This window comes from Microtus pennsylvanicus, chromosome 7 (genome assembly GCF_037038515.1).
Source record: "Microtus pennsylvanicus isolate mMicPen1 chromosome 7, mMicPen1.hap1, whole genome shotgun sequence".
NCBI classification, from domain to species: Eukaryota; Metazoa; Chordata; class Mammalia; order Rodentia; family Cricetidae; genus Microtus; species Microtus pennsylvanicus.
In genome coordinates this window covers 23122451-23140977 of record NC_134585.1, presented here as the reverse complement: position 1 = coordinate 23140977, position 18527 = coordinate 23122451, and the positions used below count along the sequence as shown (strand labels likewise).

The window sequence follows — 18527 nt, the reverse complement described above, 5'->3', positions numbered from 1 at the left end:
CATAGACACACACGCACACACACAGATGGTGGGCGCATACGCAGATTTCTGAACATGGAGTCCAGCTATAAAGATCTTAAGACTTCAGCATAGTGCCCAACTAAATTTTACAAATAACACACACAACAGTCTAGGTGACGCATCCCAGTCCTCATAAGCACATACCCATCACAATCTGAAGAACACTAACTTGTGGCCATCCTGTCACTCACAGGGCCCTATGCCCTCCCTCTGTCCTTGCACACAGCTTAGCATACACTTAACTGCTCTCCTACAGATGACTCTCAGGTTGGTCCAGCCTTTCAGGACTGCCAGTCCCCAGGGCAGAGTATAATCTACACACACACACACACACACACACACACACACACACACGGTCACACATTCCCTAGCATTTTGGCAGGGTATTTCTAGAAAAGACCAGTGGATTCAAAGGTGGAGAGAAGAAACTTCTTTTTTTTTTTTTTAAAGATTTATCTATTTATTATGTATACAATGTTCTGTCTATATGTATGCTTACAGGCCAGAAGAGGGCACCAGATCTCATTACAGATGGCTGTGAGCTACCATGTGGTTGCTGGGAATTGAACTCAGGACCCCTGGAAGAGCAGTCAGTGCTCTTAACCTCTGAGCCATCTTTCCAGCCCCCGAGAAGAAACTTCTTTAAGTCCTCTGACCTCCCTATGTACACCATGGTACCCACACCACACACACACCACACACACACACACACACACACACACACACTCACTCATCATGTATACATGGTAATAATACAATTTTTAAACAAAATTAAAAATAGTATTGATAGAAAGAAGCCAGGCACAGCGGTATACACCTGTGATCACAGCCCCTGGAAGGTGGAGGCAGGAGCATCAGGAGTTCAAGGTCATCTTCCAGCACCTTGCAATCTCAAGGAGACCCCAGCTCAATGGAAAAACAAAACAAAACAAAGAAAATACACTTTTGCTACTACTAAAAATATAATACACAAAAACTAGAATACAATTCTGTTGAATAGAAACTGCCCTTTTGATAGGAAGTACCACTTATCTGTGCTCTGTCCCTTGCAAGCTCTGAGCAAAGTGACTTGCTCTGTGACAGCACATATTTCATCCTTTTAAAATTCTGATCACTGAGCTGGGAGGTGATGGCGCACGTCTTTAATCCCAGCACTTGGGAGGCAGAGGCAGGCAGATCTCTGTGAGTTTGAGGCCAACCTGGTCTACAAGAGCTAGTTCTAAGACAGGGCCCAAAGCTACAGAGAAACCCTGTCTCAAAAAAAAATCCACAAGGGGCTGGAGAGATGGCTCAGTGGTTAAGAGCGCTGTCTGCTCTTCCAGAGGTCCTGAGTTCAATTCCCAGCAACCACATGGTGGTTCACAACTATCTGTAGTAAGATCTGGCGCCCTCCTCTGGTGTGTGGGCATACATGGAGGCAGAATGTTGTATACATAATAAATAAATAAATCTAAAAAAAAAAAACACAAAAAAAACAAAAAAAAATTCTGACCACTGTAAACTCATGATGTTGGTTTACTGACTGTATTCGTCAGGGTTCACTGCTAGAGGAACAGAACTACACACACACACACACACACATGCACATAGAAAGAACATGTTACAATGGTTGTAATATATACCTTATAGAACCCAATGTGACCAACCCAGGGATAGCACCACCTACAACGGGCTGGGTCCTCCCTGTCAATCACTAATTAAGAAAATGCCTTACTGCTAGATTCTATGGAGGCATTTTCTCAACTAAGGTTTCCTCCTTTCAGATAACTCTAGCTTATGTCAAGTTGACATAAGACTAGGCAGCACAGGAGAACTGGAAGCTGAAGCCAGGGTTCTCAGTTCATAACTGAGAGCAGCCAAGCCAGTGGTGGGGTCATCTGTATGACTCTGAGCTCATTGGCAGCTCCTGAACCCACATTGAGAGCCCCCCTGAAGTATAGACCTCTAAGTTCAACCCTCTACAAGTCCCAGTCCATGTGTGAGTTTCTACAAACAGGATTCCTGGCTAAGGTTTAATCAGCTAAGGTATAGATGCTAGATGCTTTATGGTCCCAGGAGGCCCAGCTGGATGGTTTTCGGTCTGCCCAGGTGGACTGATAAACACCATCTGGTGGAGGTAGTACTGGGGTGTGATGAAAGCAGGGGCTGTGGGGACTTTCAAGATGTCATTCCACTCAGGGACGAAGGAATGAAACAAGAAGAGACCCTCAAGGCCTTACTACTACCCTGGGGAAAGCCCTAAGGTTAACTATCACAGGAGGGCTGCTTGATCACCCATCCTTTACCTCCTAAGTATTAGGATAACAAACAAGTATGGGCCACCACGCCTGGTGTGTGTAGGGCTGGGGGTCGAACCCAGGGTTTTATGCTTTCAAGGCAAGCACTCTACCAACTTAGTTCCAATTCTCAGTCCCAGCTTCAGTTTTCGAGAGCAGCAGAAAACACAAAAGACGCGGGCGCAACTTGTGAGAAACCGGGGAGCCCGCCGGCAGTGAGCTGAAGGTAGAAGTCTGGAGTCCTGTTCACCTTGGCCCTGCTACCGCCTGCCTCCCTGACCCCTGGCCTCCTAATTTGCACATGGAAACATTAATAACCATGGGGTTAAGAGAAACAGGAATGTGTGAGTGTAAATGAGATAGACAAACTCCGCTAGGCTGCACCTCCTGCTGGAGCAGGGGGTGATGGCGGAGGTGCATTCAGTGGTTAGGAACCATTACTTCTTATTTTTCTTGCCCAGTCCCACCTCCACTGCATATAGTCTTCATGAACCCCAAGCTTGCCGGCCCTAGGGGTTCACATTTCCACCCAAGATCAACTCACTGACCCCGGAACCAAATTCTTACATGCCTCAACCCTCTTAAAACTCACAGTCCTGGGGAACAGGCAACCCCTAAGGACAGGGACCTACGATCCCATTAAATGAGCCGATGTGGAGGGCAGGGCAGAGGGACCTCACCTGACATACTCCAGCCGGGGCAGCAGAAGGTAGAGCCACACGCAGAGCCCAAGGAAGACTGCTGCCGTGAGAAAGAAGGCAAGGGCGCTGTCCCGCACATCACTGGACGCTGCCAGGTCCACAAGTGAGGCCACGGCACTGACCGTCCCTCCCATGGCTCCCCCTGTGGAGAGCAAGAGGACATCACAATAGGCTCAGGAAGACACACTGCCTCAGAAGACACACACATGCGCGCGCAAGCACGTGTGCGCACACACACACACACACACACACACACACACACACACACACACACACAGTGAAAACACCCTGGTTCACAGCATCTGAAGCTGGATGGGAGGTTGGGAATGGGGGTAGAAGTGGGGAGTCTCCGCAGCCTGAGTTCCAGAGCTTTGGACAGTGGGCAAGTGTTTCTGTCCACCTTACTGCTGCTCCCACACTGCAGGTACTGCCCTTGGTTCCAATAGACAATTCTTCCAACTTCCCCCAGATAGTTTCTACCAGCCCAGGTGGGGCTGGAAGTCGGAACTTGAGACCAGGCACAACACGCAAACTAGCAGAGTGATCAAGGGAACTCACGCTTAAATCAGAACCCAATCCCTGTTTGACCCTTCAGCCTGTGTGCTCTCTGACAAACCTCTTGACCTCTCTGTGCCTCAGCTTTGCTCATCTGTAAGTGGGAGTGTTTTGAGTGCCCACCCCTTAGGACTGTTCTAGGGATTAAAAGGATTATTCCATGTTAAACAGAGTCTGACACAGACAGGAGCCAAACGCCAACTAAATCTTCAGATTCCTAATTAACTATTTAGCTATTCCCATCTTTCCCACATCAAAGCAGCAGCAGCAATGGAGTAAACCCTTTGCCGATGGGGGAGGGGGGGTGCCCACTTCGGAGAAGCTGTAATCCCCACCTGGGAGCTCTGGAAGAAGCAGGGTTAGCTCAGAGAGCCGCTCGGTGGCCGCTGGAGGAAGAGATCTTAACAGCCCCACTGACTGATCCCCTCTCCCTTCCAACTTGAATCTACAATATTATCGGCGGCAGCCACAAACTGGGCCTCCGGGAGCTCATCCCTCATGACTCCCGCTATCTCATCAGTTATGGAAATACATGCAAATGAGGGCTTTGAAAAAAAAAAACCAAACCACCAGCACAAAACAAATGAATTGTTCCTCAGATGCCAACATGCACAGAATTCACAGATGGGCTCCTCTGGACAAAAAGCAAAGGCGGGCTGGGGGCCACAGGGAGACTGAGGCACCTCGGCTGGTCCAGGGTGCTGGCCTGGTTGGTGCCAGTGAGGGCCCCACACATTACTTTCCTCCAGGGCTGACATCTCAGCCCAAATTTCACCTACCCTTTTAGTTAAGACAGAGTCTCACTATGTAGCCCAGCCCGGCCCGATACATTCTTCCTGCCTCGGTCTGTGATGTACTGGGGTTATAGGTGTGTGTCACCATACCTAGCATCCCCCACTTTTCCAAAAATAGACTCAAAAAAATAATAATAATTCCCAGGAGACACTCTTCTCTGGAGCTCTACAGGTGGACACGAGGGGCCGCTTGCCCTTGCTTGTGTCCAGCAGGGCTGACGCTGAATTGAAGGGCTCCAACAGAATGGAGGCAGATGAGCAGATAGGAGCCTCTTTTTGAGGCCAGTGGTGACAGAGGGATTAGCATTTGATGGCCGGTCTGCTCAGCCCAGACCTGCCTTTCTGGAAGCAATGCCAGGAGCGTGCTGACTGTACTCAGAAAACTCATGACAAGTTCATTTTTATTTTCTTTTAGGCCCAAGGGTTTCCTGGGATAGAAGCGAAGCCTAATCCTATATCAAAAATGGCAAGCAGACGGAGCTCATATCTCGACTCTGATCCAAAGAGAGTAATTGCCTCAAGTGCTGGCTTGAGAGAGAATTAGAGGCTCAGGAGGAAAGATAGGGATCTATTAGTGATGTCTGGCACTGGTATAGAGCGGGGAGGGGATATGCGCTTGTCAAGGTGCCTGTCATCCCTGCCACATGCTACCTGGCATATTAACTAACAGACACAGTCCTGCGCATCGTGCAATTCTTCTCAGGTAGGCAAGTGCTACAGCAGTCTTCTGAACACCAGGGACACACGGGGACAGAGAAAAGAGCAGCCTCCAGGCTTGCTGTAGGGGACAGTGGTCTTCGCATAAAGCAGATGCTAACTGACCCAGTTCTGTTTACCTTGTGGGGCCATCTAGGTGAATGATAAAACTGCCAAGGTCCCCGTAACAGGCTTAGCATCCACTTGCAGACTTCAGCTAGAGAGATGCCCCAAGTCAGGACCCAAGCAAGCCATGGCATGGCACGGTCTGGAAGAACCAGGAGCATAGTCACTAGGCTATCGGCTCTGATAGGACACAGTCTGGTCCATCTTTCTGCCCCTGGCAGGGGGTGGAGCCTCCATAAAACTAGAAAGGAAAGAAAGACAGAGAAGAGGAAGGAAGGAAAAGGAGGGGGAGGAAAAACTAAAGGGAAAGAAAAGGGACAAGGAAGGAGGAAAGATGGGAGGGAGGAAAGAAGGGAAGGCTGGATTCAGAAAGGATGCTTTGGAGGTCTAGACTTCCATCATGCCTGTGATCTTATCTCCCATCTACCCACTCTTGGGCTGGCAAGACTTCTACACCTTCCAGGGAGCCACAGAGACCCATCTGGATTCTACATGGGCCAAGGGCTGTGGAAGTTCTTCCCCATATGGCTTCCATTGTTACATCAAAATGAAGTGCTGTCCGATGCTCGCGCTGTGTACAACCTGGACCTATGCCACAAGATAGCCAGGCAAACACGGCGAGGACCACAAGGAGTGCCACCCAGCCCAGGGCCTTAATTGAGTCACTCCTGTGGATGCTGAATGGAGCAGTGGAGAGCCAACTGTCTTCTTAATCCACTGTCCAAGCTGCAGGCTGAGCAGAATGAACAACTCTCAGCTATCGTCTCTGGGATCATTTGCTTGGTGACACTAAGAAAACACAGTGGACCCAGGACACATTTCCTTTTCCGGAAGGACCACTGTGGCTCCCTCTCATGCTGGGCTCTCACCTGATATCAATGCCTGGGCATTCCTCATGGGAAACGAGCCTGTCAGACCATACACGCTGCTGTTGAAGATGGTGGAGGAGCCGCTGACGATGGCCATGCACGCGATGGTGACACCGAAGAAGCCTCGGGTCCAGGAGGAAGTATCCACCTTCACCAGCACAATCATAACCACAAAGATGGCCAGTGAGACGGACAGCGAGGCCAGAACACGGACATTCACTGGGACCCTGGGGAGAGGACCAGAAGTGGTGGGAGGTGATTGGACTCCCCTCAGGGCCCTACATGGGTCAGCTGGTGAGTCACAAGAGAGAAGGAGTGGGCCTCACAGGTTGGTGAGGCTCAAGACTAAGACACCAGGCAAGATGCCACATATCTGTCTTCAAAACTACCCTCCTGTTAGACCCATCTAACACTTAAACAGCACAGCCACCCTGCTGCCTTCTCCAAATTTGGCAGTAGGCAAGGGAAGAGGTTCATCATCATTGATGTTACAGAACTTGGCTTGTGCCCAATTTTCTCCTAAATGTTCTCCACACTCCACCTCAGTCACCTCCCACCCAAGCTCTGTGAGTCTAATGTTCCTCACACCCCACCTCAGTCACTTCCCAGCTCAATCCCCTCCCTGTTCACAGGTAAGGAAGCTGAGCTCAGAAAAGTTAGGAGCTGGCTCAAGGTAACTCAGCTGTGGGCCCCAGGAGCTCTCCTAAGGCTTCTTCTAGAAGGTTTTAGCTGGGTCAGCAGCTGCTGAGACCACACCCTCACAGTCCAGAGCCAGGACCCCATGCATTCCATAAAAGCACTAGCCTGCACCCAAGCCAAGTACTCCAGCTACTTCCCCAGCTCGCCGAACCGGAAGGAGGGCAGGGATGGGGACCATCGGAGAGGGCTGTGCAGGTCTCCACTGTAACAGAGAGAACACCATCCCAAGGCTGTCCAAACCATCATCAGATTAGAATAAGTTGTAAGTCTGATCAGATGTTCAGTTTCATTCCCCCACTAGCCAGAGAGAAAGTGGGGACTGAGAGAAAAGCCAGATTAGATACAGAGATGTTCTCTGGATTAAAACAATAGCAACCAAGTTCAACTTATAAGGTAGAGACAAACAGATCTGTGCACACAACCAGGTGGGAAGTGATTTGCATGGAGGGAGGAAAGTGTGATTACAAGGAGCTCCTGCCCCTGGCTGATGTTACTTCTGGATCCAGAGAGGCAGCTCAGGGCTGGAGGGAGAATGGGACCGCCCACCTCATCCCCCTTTGTAAGGGGAAGGACACCAAGGGAGTCCCCAGAAGCTGGGGTGGGATCTTAGGTGAACTTGGCTCCCACCCAGGCTCTTCTGTGACCCTGTGTTTTGATGACTGTCTTACACACAGGACCTGGGTGATGACTGCATTCCCGGAGCACAGGCACACACAGCAGGGTGGCAGGGCTCAGTGCACCCCAGTACTAGATACTCTGGCAGGAGGGCTGGTGGCATCTCGGGGCACAGCTGAGGGGCCTCAAGGAAGAGGACACGTAGACACAAGAGGCTAACTGAGCCTTGTCAAGATGAGCTGGAGACAGGCAGAACCCCAGCCTGCAGGTAAGCATCCCATCTACCTCATGAGCCAGGCCTTAATCTTCAGAAGAGGCAGGCACATGGTGGGTCCGCAGGCTTGCCTGCCAGCATCTCTTCTCTGGGAGAAAGTGTTTCTTCATGCCAGAGTGATGGAGGTGGTGGGCCATGCCACCCACACCGGTCCAGACTCAAAGAACAGTCATTGGTGATCCTGGCTACCACAAGTGGCCCACACAGCTCAGTCAGTCCTCCCTGGGATGGTACCATGGACTATGCAGTAAGTAACTGCTCAAGTGTGTCCTGCTGCTGGTTGCCACCTTGCCAGCTCTTTGGGGGAAGGACCACATATGGAGTGCACACCCATGAAGATGCACAGAGCCCCAGGACCATGGGAAAAGAAAGATTCCCTGGACCCAGCTATGCCTGAGGACAAATCTGACTTTAACTTTCAGTAAGAGAACAAATGACTACTTCCTGCCTGCCATTCATTCCTGCACACACCTATCCACTAACACAGAGACATCAGGGTTCCAGGGAGGGGACAACACAGCCTAAAACTCCAGGGACACTTCCAGGACACAATGGCCCAGGGTTAATTGGACATGACAGACTACTGACTTCCCAAGAGCAGCCTACAGCCAATGGCTGGTGAGATTGGTAGATACCCACCCTAGTTCCCCCTGGGGGTCAGGGAGAGCTCCCTTAGATTCCAGAGGGCTCTGGTGGCTCTCTGTGTGACTGGTGACAAGGCTTCCTCTCCTGGTTACTTTCTTGCTCTCTCCACATTCACCCCCAAATTTACTACAGGCTTGAATTTTTCCTTGTTTTCGGGCCTGCTTTTGCGAAACTTCTAGCCTTAATAACCACTAGGGCCCCATACTAGGGTGCCTCTTCTTAGACTCTGTGGGGCTTCAGACAAAGTAGGGCTGGAGGGAGGGCCAGGTAGAGTGGCTGGACCCCTGGAGCCCACAAAAGGCTGTTATGATAAATGAACCCAGTACCCTGGAGGTTTGCAGCTAAGCCTCAGATGGGATGCTCAAGGTGACCCTACACACTTACCTATCCCACAGAGCCCCACCTTCCTGGCATAAGAACTCACTCACCCACGCACAAGGCAGGAGCTAGCACACTGCCTGGCTTTGTCACGGATTTGCTGTGAGACCTCGGACAAACATTCCCTCCCTCTGCTCCTTCCCTCCTCATCTCCAAAATGAGGTTGGCCTAGGTGATCTGAGGGTCTGACTGAAGAAATCTACTTGGCAACACCTTGGGACACCAAACAGTTTTCAGTGATTCCCTGGGTGAGGAATGTTGAAGGCAGAGACTGACCACAGAGGGAGGAGGTATAATGCAGGCAGTTGCCCCAGCTATACACCTCCCTCTCTGTTCCTGCCTTGTCCCTGAAGTTATGGTGATAAGGTCCTGTGGGGTGCCTGGGACTTGGGCAAAAATGGGTGGCTTCTTACTCAGCCCCCTCCCCAAGAGGAGCAAACAGCAAAATCACCCACTGGACCGCTTGTGACTGTCCCTTACCTGCCCAGGGTTCCTTATCTCTCTAGGTCCTGTCTAAGCAACCCACAGCAGAGCCCCCAAGTCCTCAGAAGACTCATGGAACAATTCCCAGTGTCCTAGCACTGGATGCCATGAAGTTGGAGGCCAGCCTTGCACACACGATGGGGCACACTGCCTTTCCTCCAGCAGGGCGGGTGGCTTGGGATGGAAGCCCCTGGAATTCTAGGGTCATCTAGGCAAATGCCAGCTCACCTGGTGTTCTACTCTAGGTAGGAGGCAGGCTAAGAGGCCACACCACCCCATGATGCTGGAGGAGGGTCGCCCATCCCCCACTTCACTCCCTTGCCAGTGAGCGCTCAGGACCCCAGGGGATTGATTTCTTCCAAAATGTAAATCTAGCTCATCTGTATTTATAAAGCCGCAGATTTAACATAATAAAACACTTGGCGATTATGGATGAGCCAGTCAGAGCAGCCAGAGTGCTCCAGGAGAGAGGGAAGGAGACGTTTCAATCTCCCACTTTAAATAAAAAGCAGCTTCGCCCCAAACTGTCCTTGGCAGCTGGCAACAAGTGAGGCTGGAGAGCTGTTCCCCCAGGGCCCTCACACGTAGCCTGAAGCCCGGACTAGGGAACCAGTGGAACCACTTTCCTGCCCAGCCCTCTCCTAACCACCCTCCCCCACCTGCCTAGCAGCCTGAGGCTTGGCCCAGGGGTCTGCAATGCTGGGAACTAAGCACTCACAGGTAGCCGGCAGGGAAAGGAGATCACTCTTGAAAAGGAGCCCAGCTCTAGCCTCAGTGACCAAGCGACCCGAGGTGGTCCCCTGAGTGGGCAGTTTTCCTTTAAGCAGGGCCACTGATTGGCTGACTGGCTATTAGTAGTGGATGTCATACACTCCAAGATCCCAACAGGAACTTTCCACTGTTACTGCTGACCCCAGAACTGGGCCACCAAGGAGAACATCGGGGATGTGGTCCCCGCTGTGGCACATCTGTGACCGGAACAGGAAAAGTAGGATGTTGTGCCAACCTCCTAAGTCACTGCACACACATGGAGATGCAGCGTGGGGTTAATAGAATGTAGACTGTCACTCCCTGTCAGATGGTGGCTTGGATCTTAAGGGGGCGGGCATTCTTGTCCACAGGTACGTGAGCTGTCCTAGCTGGATAAATGCCCAGGGTCACAGTGCAAGTGAGTCACAAGGAACAGAGGGTAGGTGGGATGGACCTGCCTACCCCTGCAAGTGCTCTTGTCTTGTTTTTTTTGTTTTTGTTTTTTGTTTTCCGTTTTTTTTTTTTTCTTTTCCAAGACAGGTTTTCTCTGTGTAACATCTCTGGCTATCCAGATCAGGCTGGCCTTGACCTCAGAGATTCACCCGCCTCTGCCTCCCCAGTGCTGAGATTAAAGGTGTGTGCCATCAACACCGGGCACTCTTGCCTTTCCTGCCTACTTCTGACCCCTTCCTCTCTGCTCTCTGGGCACTGTCAAGAATTCCACTCTGTCTTCAGTAGCCGGCAGTGCTGAGGAAACACCCAAGTCAGCTCTTAGCCACGAGAGCAGGAGATACACACTGGCCAGTTGGGGCAGGGACCCCAGAACAGCCACTCTGAGAGTGTCCTTGCTGGAGGCCAGGAGAGGTTTTGGTCCTTGGTCCCTTGTTACCTCTTAGCCTTGCCTGGAAGCTGTACTTCAAGATTTCACTGGAACAAAGGAGAGATGCCCAAACACCTCGCGGATGAGCCAACTGGACTGATCAGTTCCTTCCACTTCCCACGCTCATTGTGTCTTCTGCCTTAAATCCTTCATGGAGCCCCACACTGGTAGCTTCATGGTACCCTATTTCCTAGGACCCCCTCCTGCTACGCAGGAGTGCTGACCTCTGTCCCTGAACGCTCTTGTCTACTTATCTATATCTTCCTTTCTAAAAACTATCCTCTGTGGTGTGTGAATTTCATTGTATTAGCAACTCAAGAACCCAAAAGCCACTGGCTTGGGTAGCTGTGAGGCTGGTCCTTGAGTTTTCTGCAGCCTCTTTCTGCCCCACCCCACCTAAGTTCACTGAGAGCTCAGAAAGGCTCTGTTGAACTCAAGGATACTTCCAAATTTTCCCTGATCATTTATACCCCCAAAGACTGTGTGTCTGAAGTCTAGGGACCTAGTGGGGAGACCTCTGCAGGTAGCCCTAGGGGCTGGAAGGTGAGGCCAAGTTCTTCCCCCTCTCTCAAACTACACCTTAGAGCAGTGGTTCTCAACCTGTGGGTCGAGACCCTTTGGTAGCCAAACAGTCCATTCATGGTGGCTGCCTAAAACCATAAAAAAAACACAGATATTTATATTAAGATTCAAAATTGTAGCTGGGCAGTGGTGGCACATGCCTTTAATCCCAGTACTCGTGAGACAGAGGCAGGTGGATCTCTGTGAGTTCGAGGACCACCTGGTTTACAAAGCTAGTTCCAAGACAACCAGAACTGTTATGCAGAGAAACCCTGTCTTGAAAAATCAACAATAATATTGATAATAATGAGTAATACTAAGAACACTAATTATATTATTATTATTAATCATTATTATTTTGTATGGTTGGGATCACCACAACATGAGGAACTATATTAAAGGGTCACTGCATTAGAAAGGTTGAGAACCACTGTTTTAGAGGGATATTGTTTCCTTGACACTCCCTCCATGGGGATATGGGGTCTCTGTTTCCTTGAAACAGAAGAGGCTTTGTGTCAGCCCTGACCGGTTGAGTGTGACAAAAGGGACACTATGTGGCTTGTCCCTGGCTTTCACGGAACATTGGCTCTTCAGCCACAATGGGAACAGTCTCTGACCCCATGTGAGCAAGCCAATGAGGACAAACAGACAGGGAGGTGGGAAAGGACAAGCATCTCCAGCTCTGTGCTGTCTGACTGCATCAGCATGTTCCAGCGTACCCTGGATGCCTCCAGAACCTCAGGTAGCAAAAGAAACTAACTACTGTTACTGTTGCAAACCACTGATTATGGGTCGGAATCTACTACACGACTGTGCCCTATACTATGATGTGTTTTGAAAGACTGCTCTGTACACAGGCTTAGAATGCACACAGGATGTATTCTGCTCTTGCCGCCTATGCCCAGAGCAGACATTACTAATCAATCCCAGCACCCTTGCTAAGGTCAGATCTGCCTTAGAATGCTTTTCAGCAGGAGATCCAAGAACTGACAGACCATAGCTGAATAAATTTGTCACCACGGATCTGAAGCTTCTATGAAACATGTTCAAGGGAAACCCAGAATTTTGAATCACAGTGAGGCCAGCCATGATTATTGCCTAGAGGTAGCTTCAGGAAAATGCCAATAAGGTACTAGTACTGTTGCCACTGTTGGGTCAAACTGAGACTAGACAAGAAGGGACAGCCAGCAGAGGCTATGGGCCATACCAACTTACTTTTCTCTCGAATAAGTCCTTCTTCCATGGTGTACACAGAAGCCTTTCTGAAGCATTACCTGTGAGATGCACTGTGAGTAGGGGACTCACTGGATGGTATCATCAACATATTACAGAGTAGGTAGGGCAGGCAATGTTAGCATCTAGCTGCTCTTGGAGCCTGTAGAAGAACAGCTTCTCCAGGTCTTGGCCTACAGCAAGCCACACAGTGTCCTGACCGCAAGGGCCAGTGGCCCTATAGGTCTCTCAAAGGCAGAGGGCCCTTACCTGGGTGTCACTATAAGTGGCTATAAATGAGCACTGACCCCTGACTGGAGGCCCTGGCACCTGCTCCAATCTGTAAACTGCACGACAAGGATAAACTGCCTGCCTCCAATTTGGGGGGGACCACCATTTAAGATGAAAACTCCTGCTGTAGAACAGAGGGGCATGAAGAAGGGAGGGGGTGAAGGTCGGGGAGGCAGGGGGTGACCTACCTGTTGACAAGCAGGAAGTTGGCCACGAGGCATAGCAGGGAGGGCACAGTAGAGGCGACTGCCAGGTAACTCTCAAAGTAGTTCTAGAAACACACAAGGAAAAAAGCTGCTTATCACTCGGGGGTACTGAGCGCATGAGGGAGGGCTGCTTTCCCGGACACCTAGGAGCCACGGCGAAGTCCACCCAACTCCATGTGGTTCCACCCCATCTCCAACCTGACAGTCATTCAACCGAGCTGCGCTAAGTGCTGAAGTCACAGGGAAGGCTCTGGCTCTGTCCTCGTCTCCTGGGAGGCCCACACTTCCAGCGCTCCACTTGCCCCACCCACAGATTGGATCATGGGAGTGAGGCTCAATAGAGAGTTTAAAAGGAAAGCCCACCCTATTAATCTTGTTGGCCCTTTGACAGAATGCAGTAACCGGCCTCTCAGACTGTTTAGACAGCCTCAGTCCTGGGAGATTCAGCTCTCCCAAGGCTACTGCAGAAAGTCAGAAGGGTAAAGTACCTCCGAGATTAGCCAGGAGAAAGGACAGTCCTCAGGGAGGTGGAGACTATTCACCCAGAGCAGGATCAGGGGCTTGTCCAGTCACAGCAAGCTGGGACTCAGGGCTACAGACTAGCCTAATATAAATTGAATGCATCTCTCAAAACCCCCAAAGCTGCCCTCTCAGTTAGGATAGACTTGATTGTGTGAATATTATCTCTGGGTATCCCCAACTTCTAAAAACAACCACAGCAAGCTGTGAGGGAGGGGGAGCCAGTGGCCCTGGCTTCCACCTCCCGTACTACTGGGAGGGGGTTGTGAAGGAAGAAAGAGAGGGAGAGAAAGAGAGGGAGGGAGGAAAGAAGGGAGAGAAAGAGGCAGAAGAAGGGAGGGAAGGAGGGGAAGAGGAAGAAAGAATGAAAGGTAGGAAAGGAGGGAAAAGGGGAAGGAGGGAAGGAAGGAGAAAAGCCAGTCAAGGGTTGACTATCTTGCTTTGGTCGTGAACCCCAGATGAGCTTTGAGCTGCAGGAAGGGCTTACAGATATTAAGCATTTGCTGTGTACCGAACAGGAGGGATTTAAATGGATTACACCATTTGACTCTAAGCAAACAAAAAGAAGCATCGAGTATTCCGCTCTGGAGTGCTTAAGAAATGCTATGCACAACTCACAACTGAGGAAACAGATCGCAGGAGCCAAGTGCAAAGAACAGCGTTTGTAAAACCCTCATCCTGTCTACAGGAGGATGGAGGTATCCAAGATGTGCTTCTTGCCCCTCAGGAAAGCAGCGCATCCCACTGGGAGTAACAGGAGGAGTGTGAAGGCTTTTTCACAGCCCCAACCCCGGAGAGCTGCGAGAATTTCCTGCTAAGTTTGTATAGTTGCTGCTGCTTGACAAACCAGAAGCGAGGTGAGTGGCAAGGCGTTCCAGAGAGCAAGTGGGCCCTACCCTGGAGAAAGTGGAAACTGATGGGTGTGAGGAGAGGTCCCAGGGGTGGTGGGGCTGTGGTGGGGCCTTGACAGAGGATCTGATTGTGCAGACAAAGATGAAAGGCATAAATGTCCGGGGTACATCCTAGTCTGCAGCACTGACCCTCTGAGGTCCCTTTGAAGGCTGCAAAGGGCTTTGTGCTCTTTGGAAGGGGGCACTCTGACTGTAAGGTGACAGCCTTGAAATTAAAATGATAATCGCAGCTCATCAGCCGTGAGCCTTAGAAATAGCCTTCCGCCTCTGAGGTGCCCCTTCATTGTCCCCGTCCTGATGGGCTCAGCAGAGCCTGCCCTGGGCTGGGCAGTCAGTCAATTACTTCCTGACACACTGGCTGAGTCCACGTGAGGCCAGGCAGGCAGAAGAGGAAAAGGAGAGAGCAAGGGACAAAGGCCAGATGTGAGTTAGCGGGCAAGTGGAGAACCCCTACACCTGGCAGGCCCCCATCATCCCTTGACCAGACCTGGAAGTGTGCCCACATGAGGTGAAGAACCCGGTTCACTTTTTCCAAGCACGCTCAGCATCCCTGGGTATATTAGGGACGGGGATTTTCCGCTAACTGAATAGCTGGTAGCCCAGCTGAAGGCTGTGCCTTTTAAGGTTGGAAAGCTTTTCAACACCAGGACAACTGCATTGTTAAATTTCAAACCCCAGACAAACAGCTGAGGTGCCTATTAACATATCAAAGCGGACCTGACCTCCAGGTTCTTCCAACACCCCAGGGTTCCTATCTGGTAAATAACCCACCCTCTACCTTGAAAATTCTTCAGTCCAGGGGCTGGGCTGCCTTTCCCCAGAGGCTCTTCCCTATATAATCCAGACATTTTGGTTACAAAGATACCTTTTGTATCTTTGGCCTCTTGGCTGCTGTACCTGGTTCCCCTTTCTCCCCTTCCCCAACCCTTCTCCCTACCTGGCCCTTTTCAATCTGGTCATGTCCACTCTGGACTCTCCCAGACGTCTCTGACTCTTTTAGGTGAGCACTCCACCAGTGAACTACAGTCCTGGCTCTCTTTATTTTGAGACACCGTCTCACCAAGTTGCCCAGGCTGTCTTTGAACCCACTTGACAATCCAAGCAAGCCTTGAACTTTTGGTCCTATCTCAGCCTCCTAAGCAGCTGGGATTACGGGCCCAGCCTGGTGGCAGACACTTAAGATGACTCCATAACTTCCACCTGAGGCATTCACAGCCTGGTGTGACCCATTGATCAATCATGGACTTCTGCCCAAGAGAAGTAAATGTGACAGGCATACATGGCTGAGCGTCCAACAGTACGAGAAGATGTCTTGCTAAGCTCTGCATCTCCTCGACTGGGAACACTGGTCTTTCTAGCCTCACCGTCTCATCTCTCTGCGGAAATGCACTGCTCTCCGGGAAGGACACTTGATATATGTGCTACCCAGGCCCACCAGGCCTTTGCACTGTCTACTGTCCAGGTTGGGTCCTTTAGCTGTGCATGGGTCCCGGGAAGGGTGTTGGGGGTAGGGGTTGAGTCAATGCCCCAGAGTCAGCTCTGACCGATGAGAGGCAGGACATGAAAAGGGTTATAATTCCCACCCTAACTGTGGTTCTGAAATGTGATGCGGTTGCCATGGCTTCTGGGGCGACAGTCCATGTGCCTGGGTAGTAGTTCTGTGTGTGGCTAAGCTGTAGTCAGTTCTAGGGTCCTGAAGCCTGTGTTTGTTTTCTGTGCCTGTCTCACATCCTTGCCCCTCACTCTGACCCCTAGCAGAATCCCCGCAAAAGGTTGGCTATGTGATGGAGGCCAAGCTTTGGCCAAGCCTTTTAGAACGGTGTGGTACCGGTGCTGTTCCTACAGACTCCTGAAGACTGGAAGGCCAGGTGGGTTTCATGAGACAGCAGGTAGAAGACAATGACAAAGCAGAAGGGCAGACTGGACCCCAAGCACCAGACCTGAACCTAGTGGGCCACCGTAAGCACTCAGTCAGGGCTGGGCAGCCATTGTCCATCCCAACAGCGCCTTCTCTTTTAACTCATCCTTTGCTGGTATCCCAGCGCCATGTGCAGGACAGCACAGTGCACGTGTGCACGGCTCCCTTTGGGGGTCTAGAGAAGCACACTGCCGTGGCACAGGAGACACCATATGGAAAACACAGAAGGAGGTGTGACCAGGGCCTTCCCATAGACTCCTCTGGGTGGCAGCTGGAAAGACTGGGAGAGTGTGTCCACAGACAGGGCAGAAGGGGGAGGTGGAGAGAGAGGACACTCAGCATGAGGTAAAGTTTTACTTTGCTTCGTCCCCTCTGGGAGCCAACCCGAGACCTTGCTGCCCTCAGCTAAGCACACTGCCAGGATTCTAGACAGCCATGCTCTCAGGGTGCCCAAAGCCAGAGTGAAGTGAGAGCCGCTCTGAGGAAGCAGAGGCATACCCAGCATTACAAAACAATGACAAACCAGAGGTAGCATGGTGAGCAGCAGTGGGCAGATTTCTAAGCCTCTTCCTGATGGGGTTGAACCCCCAAAGCCTCCCAGTCCTAGGTAGCTGTGCCAGCACAGAACCCGGACTATAAACAGAACCTAGCCATGGGTGCCTGGTAGCAGCAGCCTCTCAAGGGCCCATGAGTGTGAACAGGCCACTCCAGGTCAGGGCAGGGGGTATGTGCTTCACTTGCGGTGCAATAAGAAAAGCCATTTTCATCTGCTGTGCTCCGGTGTAAACCCTAGGAATCAGAGAACCACTCTTCAAATGAAACTTAAAAGCCTAGCTGAGCCAGTCAGCCAGATGTGAGGCCATTTTCCAGCAGAGAACTTCCTCCAGCCACCTCGCTGAGAGGCCCCGTACTAAGCAGCTCTTCTGGAAGAATCTGATTCTGGGCTCAGGGTCCAGGTAAAGAGGTTTCTCTGGGCAGGGAGGGCCTGAAATGAGCCTGTTTATCTCTGGCAGGCCTTGGATAAGCTTCCTCTCCTCGGAATGCCATTAGGACCCTTTGATATGAGTGGAGTACATTAGTCACGAGCCACAGTAGCCTCCAAGTCTGAAGGTGCTGCCACTGAACAGTTCTGTGTGGCCCCCACCACCAGCCTGCAGTGGAGGAGGCAGCTGGGCTCCTGCAGGGTAAGAAAAGTGATTCCAGCCTGGGGGTGGTAGATCAGGGCAGCCAAGCATTACCTGGATCACAAGGCCATGAAATTAGCAGCAGTGAGCAGGCTGCAGCCAAGAACGATTGGCCATGCAGGCGCATGCCTTCGACTCTACGGCTCCACGGCCTGCGATGCTAAGGATGTATCCTCATCCTGGTACAGTCTGCTCCAGTCGGAACAAGGTAAGAGGTAAACAGATGGAAGGCACTGGCTTCCGGTGCTCCTGAGGTCCCCTGAGAGGGGACAGGGGCCTGGGATATGGGGAAGTTTTAGAGGCTACGCCATCTCCAAAAATGCCAACCCCAGAGGCTGGCTAGTTGGGGGAGTGGGGATTCCAAGGAGAGAACAAAGCTGAAGTTGGAATCAGATAGGGGCACCTCAAAACACTTAAGACAGTCCATCTGAGCCACCACAGGTCCCTAAGGATGGGGAACCCCCATCAGATGGTTCTCCCAGCCCTGGGTCCCTTGACCCTTTGGGCCATTTCCAGGGCAAGGCATACTGAGAAATCTCGCTCTCCAAAGAGCAAAGCCTCCCCAGCCCTCCATCCTTGTTCATACTTTCTGGTCCCTTCCAGAAGGTCAGCACAGCTCCAGGGGTCTTCTGGAAGGTGTCCCCACTTTTCCTATCTGCACAGAGTCAGGAGCACTCTCTCTTCCTTTCCCATCATAAGGGAGCACTCCTTTTCACCCCGCTGCCAGAAGGAAGCACTGTCCTTCCTCCCATGAAAGGGCGGGGCGGGGGGGGGGGGCTCCACCTTAGCCCACACTGACTGAATCACTGCACCAAGACTGCCTGACTCAGCTGCACTTTCTCCTCCAGGGCTGGCTGGCTCTTCCTTCTCTGTGTGGGTCAAGAGCTCAAAAGAATTAATTTTTTTTTTTTTAAAAAAAGCACTTTGACTTCACTGGTCCTCCTCCCACCAGGTCCTTCCTTC

General features: G+C 51.3%; 1 protein-coding gene across 1 annotated transcript in view; it reads right to left on the bottom strand.

Annotated features, from left to right (window-relative positions):
• Window positions 1-18527, bottom strand: part of Slc29a3 (solute carrier family 29 member 3) — a 33980-nt gene that overhangs the window by 4087 nt on the left and 11366 nt on the right. Inside the window, exons 3-5 of the mRNA XM_075980178.1 lie at window positions 13015-13097; window positions 6039-6265; window positions 2978-3140 (exon numbers count right to left, since the gene is read on the bottom strand). Of these exons, the coding sequence (XP_075836293.1) occupies window positions 2978-3140; window positions 6039-6265; window positions 13015-13097 (473 nt within the window). The remainder of the gene's footprint in view (window positions 1-2977; window positions 3141-6038; window positions 6266-13014; window positions 13098-18527) is intronic.